This window comes from Mytilus edulis, chromosome 3, assembly GCF_963676685.1.
Source record: "Mytilus edulis chromosome 3, xbMytEdul2.2, whole genome shotgun sequence".
In the NCBI taxonomy this organism is placed as follows: Eukaryota; Metazoa; Mollusca; class Bivalvia; order Mytilida; family Mytilidae; genus Mytilus; species Mytilus edulis.
In genome coordinates, this window is record NC_092346.1 from 38,923,135 (window position 1) to 38,945,952 (window position 22,818).

Sequence of the window (22,818 nt, forward strand, 5' to 3'; positions counted from 1 at the left end):
CTCAAATTTTCAGATGAATCCGACAACCCGTTGTTGGGTTGCTGCCCCTGAATTGGTAATTTTAGGGAATTTTTGCTATTTTTTGGTTATTATCTTGATTATTACAGATAGAGATAAACTGTAAACAGCAATAATGTTCAGCAAAGTAAGATCTACAAATAAGTCAACATGACCAAAATTGTCAGAGAACTCCTTAAGGGTTATTGTCCTTTATAGTCAATATTGAACAACTTTTCGTCATTTTTGTAACTTGTACAAAAATCTTCTTTTCTAAAACTATGGGCCAAATTTAACCAAACTTGGCCACAATCATAACAAGTGTATCTATTTTAAAAAAGTGTCTAATGACCCTGCCTGCCAACCAAGATGGCCGACATCAGTATATACAGTAACAGGTGAGCGACACAGGCTCTTGAGAGCCTCTAGTTTTTTCTTACACTTATTTAATTTCTCCATTGACAATGTGGGGACGAGGGGTATGAGAGCGTGCTCACTAAGGTTCTTTAATTTTTTATATTTTTCAGTTTGCCAAAGTAATAGAACCAAAACGATCCCAAGCAATTGGTATTTTGTTATCAAGTTTGCGGCTTGAGTTTTTTGTTATTGAAAATGGTAAGAATGATTTTTAAACTTTGGTTGATTAAGTGTGAATATGTTCTAAACAGACAGAGAGTAAAACAGGTTCAAAAACACTGCCAATCAATAAGTCACAAATTACAAATTACAGCACAAAATCCGGATAAAACTTAGTTATACCTTTTTGAAGCTAGGTTCTTGCAAGTTGTCAATTTAAGAAGCTATTGAACAAAAATATGGCTATAGCAAAAATCAAGTTGATATATTCCGCTGTCTCTCTGGAATGTTGTTAATTTCAATATTTTCAGCAAAAAAATCTGGAACATTTGTTTATAAAATTTTCCCTTTTCAAGAATATAGATTAACAGATAAGGGGTACATGCTAAAATTATTTTTTAAAATAGGAATGGATGCAGTTAGAATTTTTACATGAAAAATATTAAAAATAGAAATAAGTTCTTAAAAGGCAGTATTAATTACAATCATTTAAAAAAACTTTACATTGTATTTGATTAATATTTGAACTTTTATTCTTTTCAGCCATAATGCATTTAGATACCTCACAACTAGAAATGGAGAAGTTGAAAGCTATTTATGACAATGTAAGAACATTTTTCAATTGAGAAATAATGAAAACAAATATAATGAATTATATCCACACTGCATGTTAGTTTTATAAGGCATTATTTAAATCGTAGGTCATACATAATCAATTGTATGATTTTCTGAACACAAAAAATGAGAATGCTTTTTTCTCTTTTTTTGGGGGAGAATTAAAGTACAAATGTACCAGCAACTTTATGACATGACAATGATAAAGAAGCCAAGCCATCTTAGGGTCATGTTTTTCGGTTACCTGCATTGATAATTTGGACATCTATGTATTAGTATTTTTTAAATTAAAAAAAATAGTACAATTAACAATGAATATCTACTTGTTTATTGGACACTGAACTGATTTTGGTGATTTAAAAAAAAATCATAAATAAAAAATGGTAAATATACTGGTGTTTGGAACACAAAATTTTGTGTCTTTTATGTTAAAAATACATTATTGTTGCCTTGTCATGGCATATGATCAATCACTTATGTACATGGTTTGTCTGCAAACCTCTTTAATTTGTCTATCTGCAGTTATCAAGCTAAACACTTTTGTTTTACAGAATATTTGTTCATATATCAAAGGTATGCATTATTGAGGATTTTGATTCTAGTCTCAAATTCACAAAATTACTGGTTCTTGAACTTTTTTTAAAATTATTGCATGTTTGGCACCTGCTTTGCCCACCTTATTCTTCTGACAATTTTGCTAAAAACTTCATACTATGACAAATATTTGTACATAAACAGAAAGTATGCATATTTTAAAATTTGTGTTTCTAATGAATTAAAGGTCAAGTTTTATTGATCATAATACATGTACTGAACAGGGTAACATTTGTCAAGTTTGGCATATGGATTTTTGAGCTCATTGCTTGTTTTGAACTTCTAAGCTAGAACCCTTTTATTTTGTAGGTGTTTGCACATATATGAGATTTTAAAAACTTTCTTTTCTCAAACTTTCAGGTTTTAACTCAAGAATATGAAGTATTCATAGCAATTTTCCTAATTTTAAATATAATTTTGATTATTATTTAGTGTCAAAACAATACCTTAGCATGACTTCTGCTAAACAATTAGCATACCTTTAATTGCATTTAAGAGCATATTGGTTTCCAAAGATCTTAATTACAGAATAGGCAAATCATGCCCTTTAATTTCTTGAATTAAATAAGTTGAATATAAACAAGGTTTCTTCAGTTCTAAAGCTTTAATTTGAAACCACAATAACCCCAAAAAAGGTTTGCATAATAACTAATTTGTTTTAAAATGTTTTTCTTCCTTGTTTTTCCTGACCAACGATTTTATGACTAAGATTTTTTTGAATGAAAAACATGTACTGCAGTGACTTACAGAAACTGCCGCTTGTGATAAAAACTTAGTATGATTGCATGGGGAAAAGCCATTGTGTTGATGTGTTTGGTTCATAGTAGGGTAGGATCTGTCCTCTATTCAGCTTGAAATCTTATTCTCTTGCTTTATATGTTATTAGATATGAAATTTACTTGTATGTAAATATTTTCATTCATGCAAGATAACAATATTCTTTATTTTTTTATACAATTTTATAATTTCAGAGAGCAGATGATGAAGAAATTAAAAAAATAAAGAAGCATATAGATCAAAACCCTAATGTACCTCTTGATAAACCTGATCAGTAAGTAGGAATTATTGTATATAAATAAACAACAATTTGTGTGCAGAACACTGTAAATTCAGAAATTATTGTGTGGTTTTTATGAATTGGAATAATGGAACTTGGTGATTATTACAATAATAAGAACTCGCATAATTGTTTTACTAGATAACTATAGACATGAAAGTTTTATGCTCCATTATGGGCATTATGTTTTCTGGTCTGTGGATCCGTTCGTTCATCTGTCCGTTCGTACGTCCCACTTCAGGCTTCAAGCCGTCAATTCCCTAATGGGGTTGGCCAGAGTATTATTCCCTCACGTCAATCATTTTGTTTTGATAGTTTGGAAACCCCCTCAAAATGTCATACTGAAATTGATGACAAGGAGAACAGACTGACTTTAAATACATTTTTTACACATTTCCCTTCTGTTTCTTCTGAAATTATCGTATATTGAGCTTTCCCTTACACTATATACCTTTCTTTTACAGTCCGGAAAAATCAGTATTACGAAATATTCTAAATATATCTAACCTAGTGACGTCATTGTTGGAATGCCACACAGGGATATCCTTTATTCATTATAAAAATCATTCACAGTATTTGTATACTAATTTAAAATCCGTATTTGTTAAATGTAAACCCAATGATGTTTGCTGTAGTGTAGATCATTCACACACTAACATGCAATGCTTTAATCTGAGGCTATAATCAGATAATTTGTAGGTCAACTTTCGCGGTAAACAATGTCAATGGGGATACATGAGATTGGGGAGAGAAACAACAGTTTTCATTGTTTTTGTAAAGTTCTGTTTTTAGAATCTTCCTCCAATTCAGGAGCACCTTCATTGATGAGTAATTATTCACTTAAATTAAAGTAAATGTTTCTGAACACTTAAAATGTGACATTTAGTATATGATCTTCAATCTTCAATCTTTGTCGTGATGACAGTAATCTCTCTTGTGAATTATCCTCTTTTGTAAAATTATTATCACTAATGAAGTTTCTCCTTTGTACTTAGATATTGTAGGTGGCGCTTTAAAAATATTATAGAATTATATAAATGTATCAAGTGAAAAAAAAAAAAGAAAAAAAAAATATGATAAGTAGTCTTCTTTATAAAAAAAATTTTGTGTACCAACATAATTATTGAAATGGTTAAAAAAAAATTAAAAAAATAAATGTTGCTTTTTGTAGTTTATACCTATTGAGATTTGGGAGAGCAACTGCAGTTTTCATTCTTTCTGTAAAGTTATGTTTTTAGAATCTTTCTCCAATTAAGGAGCACCTCAAGTGATGAGTAATTACCCACTAAAATGAAAGTTAATGTATCTGAACACTAAAAATGTCACAATAAGTATATATATGATAAGTAGTCATCAATTAAAAAATAATTTTGCGTACCAACATAATTATTGTAGTGGTCATTTTTTTTTTCATTTTTTTTTTAATATAGCTTTTTGTAGTTTAAAGGTATTTATTCATGAATTTTACAGATATATCAAAATGTGGGATCTGGAAAAAAACTTCAAACAGCTTATATCAATCATATTTGATTTTATGAGTGCATGTATCCCTGTGATGAGAGTTGTAACTGGGAACTATATCAATGGAAAATTAAAACTGAATAGATTTTTCAGTCCTCACTTTCTTGAGAATACTGTCACAAAAAATTGAGAATGGTCTTAGCCTGCCGTTCATTTGTACATAATTAAAATTCTAAAATATATTGTAGTAGTTGTTAAATTCAATTGAATTTTAGATAATTAACTCCCAACTTTAATCAAATGTTTTGATTTAGAAGGTGCAGATCTCATTGGTCCAAATTGTCTCTATGATGAATTCCTGACTAAGGAAATGAAATAACAAAGTCAATAAACAACAATTAGTTTCATTATTGTTAGCCTTTCTATATGTTCTAGCTGTTCTTTTGTTCATTCTTTGTATGTAGACTATCAAAAGATACCCCCTAAAAATTGAAACAATGGCCGTCTTTTCCCTCAGAGCACTTCAGCTCTTTGATTGATGAAGTGGAAGTCCAATCAACTTGAAACTTAGTACACATGTTCCTTATGATATGTTCTTTCTAATTTTAATGCCAAATTAGAGATTTTCCCCCTTTTCACGGTCTATTGAACATAAAAAATGATAGTGCGGATGGGACATCCATGTACTAGGGACACATTCTTGTTTATCATATATATACTTAGACGAAGAATATTTTTTATTCAAAATATGTATTGTATGTATATGGATGCTAGTTTTTATTTAAAAGCCCTTATTTTTACTCATTTTTTGTGTTATTGTTATTATTATACCTTACATATATTTAAAACAATTCTATTGGGTGAAACGTTATCACATGGCATGGAATAATTCAGTTGTTTTTCATTCAATTGCGAGGAAGGACGAATAACCCTAAAACATTCTACCAGCGATGAATAACCCTATTATTCACCGGCAAATAACCTTTTGAGTTGTTTGATTTGTACTTAAGTTATCTCCCATGATTATGTCGTCACAGACGTAAATAAACAAAATGGCAGCGTTTACGTAACACTGGAAGCCCACTGAGAGACGAGGAAATAAGGCATTGGACATGAATAGAGTGCCAGCAGCCGATGATATCTCTTATAAACAGTCCTTTTCAGGGCCATCAATATTTAACAAAAAGATTCTACCTTTGTTGTACATTCGAGAAATTCTAGAACACAAATGTATTTTCAAACGTCAGCTTGTCTTTGTTATGTGAAATCTAAAGAATATAGTAAGTGTTCGAAAGGCCTTTCTACTGTTAGTTCGGTATAATAAAACAATTGTGGCCCCTTAGAATCGATGAATATCCAAAATTGTCAACCCTTAAAAGTTATTTCACTTCGGGCTGCGCCCTCATTGAAATAACCTTCTCGTGTTGACAATTTTGGATATTCACCTTTTCAACAGGCCATAATTTTATATTGTACAATAACTAGATGTGTAAATATGGTAAGAATAATATGAACAAGTCTGCTTTAATACAATACATAGGTTATTTATTTTAAACTGCCAGAAAAGCATTGATCTTTAATACTTAAATTTCCATAACTTTGCACACAATAAGTGTAGATTTCTTAAAATATATTGATGTATTTTCTTCTTCAGGTTTCTGTATGATTTGACTGTGATACCAGATTTTGCAGAGAGGATGTTTTGTTTTTTGTTTCAAGAAAGTTTCCAAGAAAGCATTTCTGTGATAGAGAATAAACTCAACAATTTAAAAATGACTTCTGATGTAAGATATTATTCATGTTTGGTCATACTTAGAGAAAAATAGATTTGCATATATAGTATAATTGTTATCAGTTCAGTTTGTAAATGTTATTTAGTAACTGTGGATCCATTATTATTTGTTGAATATAAATTTTTGTAGATTTCGTGGTGTAAGTATAACAACAAATTTAAATATTGAATGACTTTCTTTGAGCTTATAAGCAAAAGTTAACAACCATGACATAAAATAAATACACAATCCTTAATAAATCAATTGAAAATTGGTACCCACGAAAATAGATGAATCCACAGTGACTCAAAAATGTATGGCTTAGAAAATAGGAATTCTAGTCATTACTTCTTGTATGCCATATTTTGTTAGTAAATATATAGTATAAAGTAAACAGTACAGGTCTGATGAGGAGGTATCAACAAATACAAAGTTTCAATTTAGTTAATACAGGCACATCTGCTGTCACGACAAGAAATTTTTCTCGTCAAGAATGATTCCTTTGCCATTCCTGATTAATGTATTAAATATGATTTCATTGTATCTGCCATTTGAGGGTTTTCCTTACTTTTAATCTTGAAGGTACCTGACGAAGTTAGTTCAAATTTCGTTTATTGCAAATGGAAGTCATATCATTACTTTAATACAACACTAGAACACACCCGTGATATCACAGGTCCGTGACTGAATTAAAGTATATAACAATGAACAGCATTGTCCTATATTAGTTATAAATAAAGTTGAATTCTTTGATTCACTGTTTTAAGTCATGCCGGCTAACAAATTGAAAACTGTACCTTTACGACTTATTTTAATCTTGATTTTTAGTATTTGTATGGTCATCTTAGAAAGTCTTACTGATTAAAATACTACAATAGGGAACAATTTGACAATGATTGAATTTAGTAGTGTCAACCCTGTGATTATGACCTGTGTATATAGCAAAATCCTAAATACACCATTTTGTGTTGAACCTGTCAGATGCAGAACGTACAGATAAGGTAATAGGTAACCGGTGAATGTACTATTGGTATCGGTATCGGATACGACCTGGAACTTGTTAATTATTGGCAATATTAATTATGTGGAAAACAAAAGGGTCTGGAGTGGTTTAATTTTTAATCAACACCGTTGTCCTATATTAGCTATATATAAAGTTGAATTCTTTGATTTGTTGTTTTTACCCCATGATGGCTGACAAATTTTACCTCGTTATTTTAGTATTATAGTTGTATTTGTTTTTGTAGACATTGATGAATGGCAAAGGAGTGAAAGATGTGTTAGGTTTAGTGTTAGCTGTAGGAAATTATATGAATGGAGGTAAGTTATTGTTAAATGATTTTTCATTAGTCTGCAAAGAGTTTAAAATACACTAAAATAACTAGATTTATGTTATACTTTTATTGATTTTGCCAATTCATCTTTTCTTCTGTCTCTCTCTTCTTTTTTTTGACATTTCCTACGTCAGTTTTGACAAATCTAAATCGTATTTTTATGCCCCACTTACGATAGTAGAGGGGCATTATGTTTTCTGGTCTGTGCCTCCGTTCGTTCGTCCGTCTGTGCGTCCGTTCGCTTCAGGTTAAAGTTTTTGGTCAAGGTAGTTATTGAAGAAGTTGAAGTCCAATCAACTTGAAACTTAGTACATATGTTCCCCATGATATGATCTTTCTAATTTTAATGCCAAATTACAGTTTTGACCCCAATTTCATGGTCCACTGAACATAGAAAATGATAGTGCGAAGTTCAGGTTAAAGTTTTTGGTCAAGGTAGTTTTTGATGAAGTTAAATTAAATCAACTTGAAACTTAGTACACATGTTCCCTACGATATGATTTTTCTAATTTTATTTCCAAATTAAAGTTTTGACCCCAATTTTCACTGTCCACTGAACATAGAAAATGATAGTGCGAGTGGGGCATCCGTGTACTATGGACACAATCTTGTTTATTTTGTTATGAAATGTATTCAGTTAAAAAATATTCTTTTCGTTCAAATTTAAACACCTTTACAGAAATTTAGTCAACATGATTGTATAGTGATATTTTTTAATTTTTTATTTTAAAGAGTTTTGACAGGGTTTTCCTTTTACCATATTCTTTGATCAATAGTAACTTACCATCGGATACCCTGGAATTTTATTATTTCCTTAGAAATCGAAACAACTTTCCTTTTACTGAATTTTGCTTTTTTCAAAAAATAGATCTTTAATATTCAATGTGTTTCTTTAATATGAAATATATGTTTTTTTAATTGAATTTTAGGGAATAGAAGTAGAGGTCAAGCTGATGGTTTTGATATAAGTATACTCCCTAGATTAAAAGATGTAAAAACAAAGGTAGGTCGTAGTTTTGATATAAGTATACTCCCTAGATTAAAAGATGTAAAATCAAAGGTAGGTCGTAGTTTTGATATAAGTATACTCCCTAGATTAAAAGATGTAAAAACAAAGGTAGGTCGTAGTTGCTTCACTACAGCAAATTGGTTTCCCTTCCATATATCTTTATGTTCACATCTTTTAAAACATTAAATGGATTTGAATAAAACTTTCACAGAATTTTCAGTATGCTCCAATCTTTCGCTGAACACAATGATTTGAGGGGGTTTACAATAGCAAAACATGAATACAGATTCATGTTACTCTTGAAAGACTGAAAAATATTGTTGAAGCAGATTTTCTCCCTGCGTATGAGTTTCAATATTTCTATACCAAGTGATGCTGGTGCTCAAATTTTACATTTTAATATGCTCGTTTATTAAACACACAATCTGAAAATCTAAATTTGGACTCCTGCAGTAGAGAAATATCATTGCTAACTGGCAACAGAAGGAAAATTATTGATTCATGTTACGGAAATGCTGCTTATTTTTGAGAGCAATTTATTTTTGCGTCTCACAAGAAGAAAACTAATGTGAATAAAAATTATCACAAATATATAAAACTTGGATCTTCCATTATACAGAAACATATGGAAAAGTAGAAAATCTAAAAAAAACAAATGCAATTAAAGTCAGCTAGAAAGTGCAAAATGTAAAACAAATATTATATATCCATGGATTAACCTGGTTTATAGTACAATGTACTTCATTACAATACCCTATTAAAGATAGCATTTTATTTCCAGGATAATAGATCCAGTTTACTACAGTTTGTTGTAATGACTTATATAAAGAAGTTTGATTATGACAATGCTGGGACAGAGAAAGCCATTTTACCACTTCCTGATTCTAGTGACATCTCACAAGGCATGCAGGTTAACTTTGATGACATTGATAAAGAATTAAAGAGAATAAAGAAAGATTTTGATGGTAAATTCATATTTTGACATAGCATTTTTTAATCAGATTTTTTTTAGCAAGACTTTTGAATTGAAATAATTGAATCAATGATTAATGAATTGTTTGATTAATAGTTTAAACCATACCTATAGATACTGAAAGGTTTGTTTTTTTATAAGATTTATATTTCAATATGATATTTGTTGTATTAGCTGATAAATACAGTTAAAGAACTATGAAGATGGTCTGGATGGGGTTACATAAAAGAGAATAATGACAAAGGAAAAATAACAGAGGCCTTTAGTGAAAAACAAAATATATGGAAAATGGCCTTAAAAGTAGTTCAGAAATGATGACACTGACTCATGATTTGTTAGATTTGGTTTCACTGTACTTAAATAGTTTGTAGATGACACTGACTCATGATTTTGTTAGATTTGATTTCACTGTATTAAATAGTTTGTTAGATTTGGTTTCACTGTATTAAATAGTTTGTATTTCCTTATCTTTCAGCTGCTCTCAAAAGATCAAACAAAGTAATTAAACATGCTCATGAAGATGATCTTCAACCATTTAAAGCTGTCATGGAGGATTTCTTTGAAAAAGGTATGTATTTATCATTTTTACTGACCAGGTGCTTATTAAAATCATCTTGAGAATAAAACACTCCAAAATTAGTTTTTGTTTTAAGTTATATTTCTTAATATATCTTTAAAGAAGAAATTTTATTATACATGTTATATGAATAAAATTGATTTACCCATTATAACCTTATATAAGTGCTGAAAAATTTGGCATTCAAATATTTTTTTTTGTCTCTTTAAATAGCTTTGAACAGAGTAGTTCCAACAAATTACAATATTTAAAAAAATACTTGACATAGATGATACATAATGTGTGTGTTATAATTATACAAATATAATTATGCAGCATCTTTAATTTTAGAGTATTAATGATAAAAAAAAAAATCTGCATATGTTTGCTTCTCGTAAAATTTAAGGTCACTAATTGTATGTATGTATGTATAACTATGAGATACTTAACTTTCCTTTCCAGGTAAAAATGACTTACAAGAACAAGATGATTCTATCAAAGAAGCTAAAATGATGTAAGTAAAAAGTCTTTTGGTTATTTCTCATGTATTTGTTCATGTTTCAAGTGAATTGAAATTGTGTTTTTCTCTGAAATAAAATTTATAAACTTCTGGCATAAAAAATATTCTGAAAAATAAGAAAATAACAAGTGGGAATTACAAAAAAGTTGAAAAAAGACATACAAAACAAAGTAAAAAAATATATGCAGAATTGAACAAAACAAAGAAATTCAATATCCTAAAAAATAAAAAATAAAAAAATGAATCCAATGAAATTCTTTTACAGTTGGGTATAGATGCCTTATTCCTTATATAAATGTCTAGTAATTTTGTGTGTTTGATGAAAAAAATATCCATTTCTATGTTTTAATTTACAGGTTTGATGAAATTGTGATCTACTTTTGTGTAAAACCAAAGTCAGGAGATAAGTTTGTCACTCCAGAGTATTTCTTTTCCTCCTGGTCGGCATTCTGTGGAGACTTTAAACAAATGTGGAAGAAAGAACAACAAAAAGTCCTTAAAATAAAGTAAGCTTACCTTTCAGTCATACTCTGCATAATATGCTTTCTAGATTTGATTTTGATTTTTGGCGTTTTAACACCACTTTTAAGCACCACTCTTAGGCTATTTTGTGGCGGCCAGTTTTAATTGGTGGAGGAAGCTGGAGTCCCCGGAGAAACCCACCGACCTTTGATAGGAAAACTGATAATCCTAGTCAATTAAGATTGGAGTCCAGTGCACCCGCACAAACGGGGTTCGAACTCACAAACTCAGTGTTAACTGGCTAGTGATTGCAGTAGTAACTACTTAGACCACACAGCCACCGAGGCCTCTATATGCTTGCTAGATGATTGATTGGTCTAATAGTAAGATGTTAAAGCTTGCATGATATCATTGCTGTCAATCTAAAAATAATCTGTGAAATTAATTATCTACAATGGGCCCCATTTTAAATGTTATAACTAGTTTATAATGGGATGAAATTTTCATCTTTCGGTATAAGAAAAGAAAAGAGGAGAGAAAAATTACATCCCTCTGCCCTAATGACAGTAAGATGAAAGTAGAATTACATTGGGAATTATATAGATTTGAACTTTGTTACAAAAATTAAAGACTCTACATTTGTTTGACCTTTTACACTACGTAAAATATATGTATGGTACTGCATATTCTTTATATATTGCTTTTTCATTCACCAGAATACAAGAAGCAGAGAAAAGATTTAAGCAATTACAGGAGGGCAAGAAGGCTGCCTTATTGAATACAAGAACAAGAAAAGCTGGCAGTTTGGTAAGTTGGAAATTGTTTAAAAAAAATATTAAATTTAGATAGAAACAGTGTCCATGTAAAAAGGAGAACAGTCTTACATTGAATACAGGGAATAGATCTGAGAGAAACTTGTATTAAAGTCAGAAAGTAATTGTTTTTTACAAGAACAAGAAAACTTCTTAATAAGAAAATATTAGTGGTTATCTTATGTCATATCTTAACTTTGTTGAACATTATATTTGGCCCTGTACATGTTTATTGATTATTTGTGCCGATAGGTCTAATTGATGTATACCAATCTTCTCCTTTTATTTATACTTATTCTTGACAATAAAAAACAGAAGAGAAAGTTTTACAAAAAAAACATAACACTTTAGGATTGTCAAATAAATAAGGCAGAACTCTAGATTTTCAATAGATTTTGAATAAAGACCTGCAATAAAAAAAAATGTAATTTCATCTTATATTTCCTATATGATTTAAAAGCTTGTATTTTGACCGAGTCTTTTTTTATTTTGCAGAAAGACAAATTGGCCAGAAAAAACATGTTGTGATGAAAGAACACAGGAAGGGACACAACTCTGTCTCATATTCCATATGAATGATACTTCTTGTACAATGGAGGGTACAGTTGTTATTTTGCTGCAGCTAACTTGCCAGACTTTATACCACTATAAAAGGTTGTAGTCAAAGAACTGTTTTGTAGTTATGGTACAGTCCAAACCCTTAAAACTACAGTGACATACTTCCCAAGTATGCAACATTAAAAATAGGTGGTTTCCCATTCTAAATATAGTTGAAATTTATCAATGATAGAATCAATCTTTTTCTGTTCTGTCAAGCTGAAAAATTGGGATATTGGTGGAAGTACTTTCCAAGACAACCAATCTTGCTCACAGGAACCTTAATACAATGAAATATCATATGAAGAATTAAAGAGGTTCATATTTTCCCATTAGAACTTTACAAGATCAATCTGAACATCTTACTTATATCTGATTTAAAGATGTCAAAAAGACAAAACTAAATACTGCTTTTAATTAGGTTGTGTGATAGATTATCTATTAAAATGTAAACAGAATATTGAAGATTGTTAAAATAGTTGTGACTTTATGCATTTATTTTTATAGCATTGTTTTTTGCTGTTATTTTTTTAAAGTGTTTTGTGATGTAAGATATTTGTGATATTTATTGAAGTTTTGCTTCTCTCTTGTTATGCTCTTTTTGTTGACTGTCATGACATTTTTATTTGAAGGCACTTTTTTCATCTTTGTAATAGACTCTTACTGGTTAGTAATTTATCTATTTAGAGTTAAAGTTACAAAGAAATCAGGTTTAAAAACAATAACTTAATTTTTGACCTATGATGATTTATATATATTTTTTATCTAAAACATGAATCTAAACAGACATAGAAAAATTGAATTAACAGATTATATGACCATTCACATTCTTTTGGGATTTTTTATGGTTACCAGTATTGGGTAATTAGGTGAAGTTAAGATTAGATTACTAATGATATGCTGATATATTATAACAGGTTCATGCATATGTTAATTGTTTCTTTTGAATTTTTTGTAACTTTGATATAAGTTTTAGTATGCTATAAATCAAATATTAGAAATAGTATTAGAAATAGGTTTGTTACATTCTAATCACTTTGACCTACATTTTACACTTCAATAATTTTTTCTTAGTTTTACATGTAGGTTAATATCCCTGAACCCCATTGAGGTATAATTGTATTTTTTTTTTACAACTACAGGGTTCCTATGCAGGACATAGGATTTCTTCGAAATGTTTTATATGCTGGGTAATTTTCATCATTACAATACTACAACTAATTTCAGAAACATTTTTGTACCCATACAGACACATTTTATATCATTGTTTCTGAGATAAGTTTTTATAAGATACTTGCAATAATACAATCTGAAGCATCATCATGTATGACTTATGATGATTTGTAGTCATGTTAAAATTACAGTAATGGCAATCGTTGCAAAATATTTATATTTTGGCATATTGTATTTTACTTTCAACATCATCAGTACACTGAATTTACTCCACATATATTTACAGAAAAAGGTGGGGGTAGATGACTTTACTAAATGATAAGGTATTTGTGATAGAAATTTGTTAATGCTTTATAAGCATGCATTCATGTGAAACAAGAGTGCTACTCACAAGATTACAATATGTACATGAAAATGTTTGACACAATTGTACTAAAAATTTAAAAGAGTTATGTCCCTTAACTTGGATTAATCTCCCATTTACACTTATTTTTGTTTTCCTCATTTTACCATTAACAGAAGAAAGCTAACCACTTTTATCATTCAAAACCTGGCCATCATTTGAATCTCTGTATTTTTGTGAATTCTAATTTCTTTTAGATATATATGTGTTCCTATCTAGTTTTTGCAATCTCAATTTTGATATTTTACCTTTATAGAACTTTGCAATCCTTTTTTTTTCTTCATTTCATCAGTTTACTTTGATAAATACATGCAGAAATTTTATATACATTTTCATCCTAAAAAAAACATTTTTTCCCCATTTATTTATTGACCCTCTCAACCCTTCATCACTAAACAATCATTTACACAGTCAAGTTTAATTTACAATCATGAATATCATTTTAGAAGATTTTTATAAAGTTATTACAAAACCCTCAATATTTTACTAAATTTATTCTTTCTCATTTATTTGTTTTGTATCTAGAAATAAAATTGAGAACTGAATAAAACAATCTATAACCAGCTAATGGTTCACACTAATAATTTTTTTTTTATTATTTCTGAATAAACAGAAGTTATGCATTTCCATTGATGATCATTATTGAGCAGTTCACTACATTCCATTTGTTGCTGTATTTGTCGTGTTGCAACATTTTATCTTTGCATTCCATGTTTTGTTTAGGAATTATTCCATCAGTAGCCATTTTGGTGTGTTATAATACTAAATCATTGATCCCATGTTTTATTTTGGACTGTTTAGAAGGAGGTTGTGTGCTTATTTTGTGATATGTGTTTTTTTGAAATCCAGATATGTAAATATGAGTTGTTTAGTTCTAGTCATAACAAATTAGGTGCCTTGTTGACTAATATATATCACTGTTATTTATGAATGGAACTTTTTGCTTCATGGTTTCAAAGAAATCATTTGCTAAAAATATCAAATTCCATTTTTTCATCCCGTTTTCATGCATTCCATTTCCCCTATTCAACTATGTTCACTGAATGCATAGATTTTTAAAAGTATTCCTATTTTTGAGGAAACATTTATGTTGAATTTATTGATTACAGTGAAACATATTGTAGATAAAGATATATTGTTTAGCTTTTCTTTCCATTACTTAGAATTGATGATGTTCAGCATACAAAACTCATTTAAAAATTTTATCCCTGTATTTACTACCAGTAAGAATGAGGCAGTTGAAAAATGGTACATTGCAATATGTGTACAAATCATTAATCTTTACATTTTATTTAGAATACAAACATTATGATCATATTTTTCTAATTAGTAATTTGAAATTTATAAATAATTTTAATGATGACTTTCTCAAAAAATTATCAAAAGATATGCTAGATAAAAAAAATTGTAGTTTCTAATCCCCAAACTGAAATATTCATTAATCTTCATCACAGAATTTACATTTAAGTGGTAATTGATTGATATTATCATTTGTTGTTTTTTTATTAAACTTACCGGATATGGGTTCATTCAAAAAGACAGGGTCAAATAGCCCAGCAATTTTTATATAGACAACTGATTAACATCTTGATATTATATTATGTATGTATCAGCATCATTACGTAGTAGGGGCATCGTTGGGTAAGTGGCCTATAAAGGTTCATCTGTTGTGTCAGTAGCCTGTCAACACTGAGGTTGTGAGTTCAAACCCTCCCCCATGTGGCAGGTGTGTTTGACTCATCATCTGTTGTGTCACTAGCCTGTCAACACTGAGGTTGTGAGTTCAAACCCTCCCCCATGTGGCAGGTGTGTTTGACTCATCATCTGTTGTGTCACTAGCCTGTCAACACTGAGGTTGTGAGTTCAAACCCTCCCCCATGTGGCAGGTGTGTTTGACTCCTCATCTGTTATGTCACTAGCCTGTCAACACTGAGGTTGTGAGTTCAAACCCTCCCCCATGTGGCAGGTGTGTTTGACTCCTCATCTGTTGTGTCACTAGCCTGTCAACACTGAGGTTGTGAGTTCAAACCCTCCCCCATGTGGCAGGTGTGTTTGACTCCAATCTTAATTACTAGGGTCCTCAGCGTCTTTTTTTTACAGGGCACTCTGGTTTCCTCCACCAATATAAAAAAGGCTGCCACAACAGGCCTGTAGCTAGGAATTTCCAAGGGGGGGTTGTTGGACTCATGAACTCAACTTTAACAGTCACAATTTGAACAAAACGTTGACTTTAACAGTGCTTATTGGTTCGGACAAACCCCCCCCCCCCTCCCCCTCCCTGGCTACGGGTATGCACAAAATAGCCTATAGTGCTGAAAGTGGCATTGAACACCAATTAATCATTAAGAAGGGATATGGAGTATTTGGTGGGAGTTATGCAATACATGTACTACTGTTTTCAGTAGATAATTAAAAAAAAAAACAGGATTTTTTTCTCCTCAATGATTTTTTCTCGGTATCAAAGAGAATCATGATAATATAATTGTTTAAGACATTCAGGGTTACTTTTTTTTCAGATAATTTAAATCTGTTCTTTAGATTATTTAATGGTTGTATATATTGTGAAAATGGCACAAGTAAAAAATTATTCTATCACAACTCAGAATCAGTAGTTCTAGACATAGTCTTATAAGTTACTGAATTTGTAGTGAAGAAAAAAATTATAATAGAGGGGGAGGACAGGGGGGTACCCTTCTCCCTTCTCCCACCCCTCTTCTCCTTTCTCCTACCCCCTATCTCCTTTCTCCCACCTCCTTTCTCCTACCCCCTTTCTCCCTGTCTCCCTTACCCCTGTCCTCCACCTCATAATAGCCGTTCAAGATGTCATAATTATTTGGACTACTGATTTTGTAGAGTTATTATTTGTTAGCAGATACATATGTTACACCTTGTTAAAGAACACACATGTATATTGCATTTATATATTTTATTATTGTTTAGTTAGGTGTATCCTGCTACACAACATCTGAAAATACCATTGAAATTAACTATATGGTTCAATTCATCTAGTTTTGTACTTTTGTTCTCTTTTAAAACAAAGTAATGTTGAATAAGCTGTCAGTCATTTATTATTATGAAATTTAATCTGTCATATTGTTTGTATTGGTGGCAAAAAATACAGATTCACTGTTGGGGCCATGATTTGTAATGGGTATAATTAATGTTTCAATGGTATTTTTACACACATTGTTTCAGTACAGGACCCAATTTCTCAAGAGATCTATAAATCTAATATTGCTTTAGGAACTTGTTAAAAGAGCAATCTCAGACTTCAAAACATCATACAAGAACAACTTATATATTTAAATTTTCAAAGTTCTGAAGAATTTATGACTGGTTCAGTCTTTGAACCATCAATGAAACAATAGCTTGCCGCCTTTTCTTGAAATATTTTGCTACAGGATTTTATAACTTTGTGGTATAGAATGTGAAAACCATAAATACAGAAAGTTAAATGAACTAACACTATCATTCCATATGCCAGTTTCTCTATGAGATTTGTTACTTTTTTAAATATTTTTATAGAGTAAGCATTGATACTTTTTACTAAAGGCAATAAAGCATTTCATTATACTTATGTTTTCTTCCTTTTTATTGGGTATTTAATACAAATATATATTGTCTAAAATTATGAAGAAAGGCAAATTACAAATGTCCCAGACTTCAAGGCAATTTACATAAGTCTCAATGGAACATTGAATCCTTCAAGAAGAGTGCAGGGAATGAGCATGTTTAAAGATCTCTTGCAAACAACTCTCTGGGAGAGCCATAGATGACCTGTTCCAGTAATAAATACTGTGTTCTCCTATCAAACCTGATGCACAATGGCAATCCAAAGTTTATTGATTGTATATCCTGGTTATGCATGTACATGTACTATTAACCACTGGTATTGAAAATAAAATCAGTCATCAATCTTTAGTAACGATCTCCAAAAAAAAAAATCTCAACATACCATCAAACAGTGCCTATGTTGCTGACTTCGTATAGAGGCTTTCTAACAGTTATATGGTTCAAAACTGTCTACATTGCCTCATCATGTGATGTGGTGTACTATGTTACTTTGATATATCAACACTGTGACATCTTTTCCTTACATACTTAGACCCATTGCCTCTTTATAGGATTTTCCTGTCTGCTCGATTCCTATTAGCTAGAATATGTTCCTCTTTTGTGGATTTAAAAAATGTACTTACTTAACAGGGTCGGATCCAGCCATTTTGAAAAGGGGGGTTCCCAAACCATGATAAAGGGTTGTTCCAGCTGTATGTCCCCATTCAAATGGATTGATCGACAAAAAAAAGGTGGCCCTGGATCCACAATGCTTAGCAACTTCCTAATTTTTACAAGAACATCTTTTTAAAAGTAATTTCTTACTTTTTATAGGGACCTGGTCTCATTCTGATTTGACCTTCCAGGGACAAATCCAAGGGACTCGGAGGACAGAAGTGGATGTGTGTCCCTATTAAATATGGGGGCAGGATATCAACAAAATGCTATCTCTATCTGCACAGCAACATATTAAGAGCTGGGCTCCTTCTAAACTCAGAGTTTTCAACAGCCACGGGCAACATGTGATTCAGATCCATGATTTCTGTATATATATATCTAATCTTATGATCTATGAACTAGGATGTCAGTTTTTTGTGGCTTTGGGGGTGGGGGTACATTAATGATGTGTACCTCACATCTTCAATTCACAGTCCTGTAATACAACCTATCATCAGAAAAATTGAAATGCAAAAAAAGTGTATTGACCAGTTCAATCAAGACAATCATAAAAAGACAAACATTACACAGGCAGAGAAATCATGGTAAAGCAAAATGAAACAGTCAAAAATCTTTTGAACAATATGATCATGGCAATAAATTAAAAATAAAAACTAACACTCTTGAGGATTATTGTCTGGATTAACTATGTAGAAGATAAAAAAAAACTACTAGTATCAGAAATCTATTGAACAATTAAGACCAAGACTTGCACACAATTCTACAGAAGAACATACATGCATGTGAACAAGTCAGCACTTTAAAATTTAAAGCCGCTTAATAAAGGATACTAAATACTAAAAACGCAAAGGATAACTCGTTTTATACCAAGTTTTGTTGGCAAACAACTTATTAGAACTTATGTTTTGTCCTTGTGTACACTAAGCCGACTTTAAATAAAGCTTATTTATCATTTATTGATATGATGACACTTTACTTCATATATGTATGCGTTTTGGGACCAGAATTTTAACTTTCAAGTTAACAACATGTCAACCTAATTACTTTGTATTATTTCAAACCCTTTCACCTTTTCACAGAGGTTTGGGTTCTTTGAAGGCCTCAGTTGGTCAAAGTGGCCCCTTACTATGACTCCTTTGGTGTTGGATTGGGGGTTTGTCCGTGGTGGTTGGTTGACTGGATGACTTCTTTTATGTGATATTCAAGACTAATCTAGGATATCATAACTGATGAATGTTAACTTAATTTTCATATCTCATAACACTATTGGCCTTATAAAGTCGTTTCTTTTCAACATTACAATTGTTTTCCTTCAGTTTTTTTGGATTGTTTTTTTTTTTGACACGCAAATTGTGTAAAGTTTAAGAGAGGTTTCTGTGGAATAAATCACAGCTGATCATATTAATCCAAAATGCTCCTTCAAGTGTCTCCAACCTTTGAAATTCATTTGGCGAGTTCAAAAATGAAAATAGATATAGAAAGATGTGGTGTGAGTGCCAATGAGACAAACTCCATCCAAATAACAATTTTAAAAAGTAACCATTATAGGTCAATGTACGGCCTTCAACACAGAGCCTTGGCTCACACTGAACAACAAGCTATAAAGGGCCCCAAAATTACTTGTGTAAAATCATTCAAACGGAAAACCAACGGTATTATCTATATAAAAAAAACGAGAAAAGCACGTTTTCCCTGTGTTCATAGTGGATCATAGTGTTGTTGAATTCTATGGATTTCGATTTTCTTGATGTACAATTGGTTTGATATTTTTCTCTTTTCAATCGCATTGTTTTTCGTTGAATTAAATATTTTCGCCGTTTTTTAATCAGTTTAAAATGTTTTCGTATGTACATGGAAGTACTACTAGCATATTGACAATATAGTACTTCTATGTTATTAGTGACTTCTCCTTATATTATTTTAAAGGCCAAAGTAGTAATTATCCGATCAGTGGATATTTCAATGATAATTAAAGTTAAGTGCCATGTTTAACGATCTTTAAATCAATGAATTTAAATATATAGATTGAGTTCGAATATAAAAAGAAAATCAAGTTGTCACATAATTTGAATACAAAATATATGCAATGTTTGCTTCAATGAGACAGCAACCCAACTACAAAAATGATAAAAAAAACTTTGTAAAAGGAAAGATAAATTTAAGTTATCAACAAAAGATGTGCGTCTATAAAAAATGGTCTCATCCAAAGGGTTAACTTGGGTATTTTAAAACATGGACATTCTGGGATTTCTACCGTTCGAACATCCCCTTCCTCAAAGGGATGTATTAATCGCAGTCTGTTCGGTCGGAAATAGGGAGAAAAATCCTTTGACTCTTAGAAGGCAAGTGTCAACCTCTCTCCTCGCTAAAGAATCATTGCAACACGTATAGTGCAAGTCCGTTTAGGTGATCTGTTGCATTGTAAATATGTCATGCATTTAGTTTTTCCCACTGAACATTACGCTAGCAACAACAATCGTTCGATCCAATTCGTCCCTTTAATCTGGGAGATCATTATTTCTTTATTAGATAACCGATCCTAAAATTCTTAATCGTTTTGAATTTTGTATTTGTCTACGTGTTAGTATTTTTTGTTTGTGCATGCTTTGCGTTCGCTGAAATTTTCAACTGGGTTATACATTTTGTTCTTCTGTCTCTTTTATTCACATTTGTATTTTGTTCATTTTTTTGTGATAAATCAGGCTGGTTATCTTTCATATTTTATCATGTCGGGGCCTTTTATAAAAGAGGGACGAACGATACCAAAGGGACGATCAAACTCATAAATCTAAAATGCTTGCTTCATAGTTTCGCTCATTTTTAACGCCCGAACGGTGACATTATGGTTGCTTATAAATCCATTAACCTTGATTTAGAGTCTGGTTGATAGCTCTCTCGTTTTCAATATCGTTTGCAGATAAGTGATCACTGCATAGTAAATGTTATCGGACTGCAATTGCATAGATTATTAAACTAGTATCTGCCGTAAAACTCTATGAACGAAAAACGAGAACTTCAGTTTTCTGCTTCTTGTGCAGGTTATTCTTCTTAGAAGAGAAAGGTACACATAATTATGTAATGACAAAATAATTCATACAAAGAGTGAAAACAAGCTATCGTTTAAGCACTTTAGCAGCATTTCTATTTGTCAAATATTTATCTTACTTTGCGCTTTCTGCTTAAGACTTCCATGTTGCTAACACAAGTCAATCGGTTGTATCAGTGTATAAGACTATTTGCTAGTACTTATATTTCTAATTTACCCTCAATTGTCGATGAAATGAATGAAAAACGACAATTTTAAGCACTTAACTTGAACACTAGTAACAACTGTCCATATTTTCTTCAATATTCCAATGTTTTATATGAAATCGAAAGACTTCTTTTTGAATATTATATCACAGATTACTTCTCTAACCATTCGGAAATTGATTTTTCGGTTTTAAATGGAGTGAGACACACAGTGACATGACTTGACTATTAGTACCTTTTTCCTAATAACTTTATATGACTTTCCCGGACAAAATAATTTAACTCGCACAAATTTGAATTTATCTGGACGACATTGTCCACATGTACTAAATCCCGTCCCACCTGGAATGTAAAAAGAGTAGCAGCGACCATAACACAGTCTATTTGTCAATTCAATGTTAAAACATCCTGGGTATCGTATAATCTGTTTAAATTTCTTAGTCTTGCAAACTTCTTTCCTGAGGGCTAACGACTTCGATAAAATAACCGAACCCGGTCCACTTTTTAATAAATTGTTCTTGTGAGTATTAGAATTCAAAAATGCCATGTTCTTAGAAAACTGTTGTCTTCTTTTGATCTTCTCAAAAATTGTTTTACTGCTTATCGTCCACACTGTCACAGTCATCAGAAAATATACACTAATAGAGATCTTCATTTCTGAAATAAAATATAATTTGTAATTTATATTCATGAATGCATTTTTAGAGATACGAATCTGCATCGCTGATTGTTGGACTTACGATTCTATCGGGAACTGACTGTCTGGTCGACTCAGTGATGGTACTTTTATAGGTAAGATATAAAAACGATTTGTTTATCCCTTCAAATATAGTGACCATTAGCTAATTAATACGCATATCGAATTCACAACTTATTATACTTGAAGTATAAGACTTGAAGAGGGATACACAGAATGGGAAGTAAAATACATAATACGTTTTGGCTTACCATAACACAAGCAGAATAGTAAAAACCATACACCCAAAGCAAGCTCTCATCCTTATTAATGTTATTATTCGTGACAATACAAAGCACCAAAAGCGGCAACCAAAATAGTGCAGGTTCAAATTTATTTCACCAATGAAGATGCATTTTTAAATATTTGGAGCGAACAGGGTGAAATACGGGAAATTAAGACGGTCACTGAAAAATAGATTTGGAACAAAATTGTAAAAGTTTACCTTTCAACAGGCCACATACATTCAGAGAGATAGTTGTAATTGCATGATACCCATCATATACATGCAGAGAGATAGTTGTAATTGCATGAATTGATACCCATCATATACATGCTTTATAATAACCATTCCAATTAGAAGCCTTTCTATGTAGCAAATGCCATTGGAAAACGATGACATATTTGGTAGGAGAAGGAATTTAGCCTTGCAACAGGCCAATTACGGAACACAAGGAGTTGCTGCGATT

General features: G+C 31.1%; 1 protein-coding gene across 1 annotated transcript in view; it reads left to right on the top strand.

The window, feature by feature from the left end:
- LOC139516440 (formin-J-like) overlaps positions 1-15,057 on the top strand; it is a 40,268-nt gene extending 25,211 nt beyond the window's left edge. Inside the window, exons 9-20 of the mRNA XM_071306554.1 lie at positions 525-612; positions 1,117-1,178; positions 2,754-2,833; positions 5,955-6,084; positions 7,320-7,392; positions 8,336-8,409; positions 9,197-9,380; positions 9,864-9,956; positions 10,407-10,458; positions 10,821-10,970; positions 11,643-11,733; positions 12,234-15,057. Of these exons, the coding sequence (XP_071162655.1) occupies positions 525-612; positions 1,117-1,178; positions 2,754-2,833; positions 5,955-6,084; positions 7,320-7,392; positions 8,336-8,409; positions 9,197-9,380; positions 9,864-9,956; positions 10,407-10,458; positions 10,821-10,970; positions 11,643-11,733; positions 12,234-12,266 (1,110 nt within the window). The 3' untranslated portion in view covers positions 12,267-15,057. The remainder of the gene's footprint in view (positions 1-524; positions 613-1,116; positions 1,179-2,753; positions 2,834-5,954; positions 6,085-7,319; positions 7,393-8,335; positions 8,410-9,196; positions 9,381-9,863; positions 9,957-10,406; positions 10,459-10,820; positions 10,971-11,642; positions 11,734-12,233) is intronic.
- Positions 15,058-22,818: the final 7,761 nt, after the last annotated feature.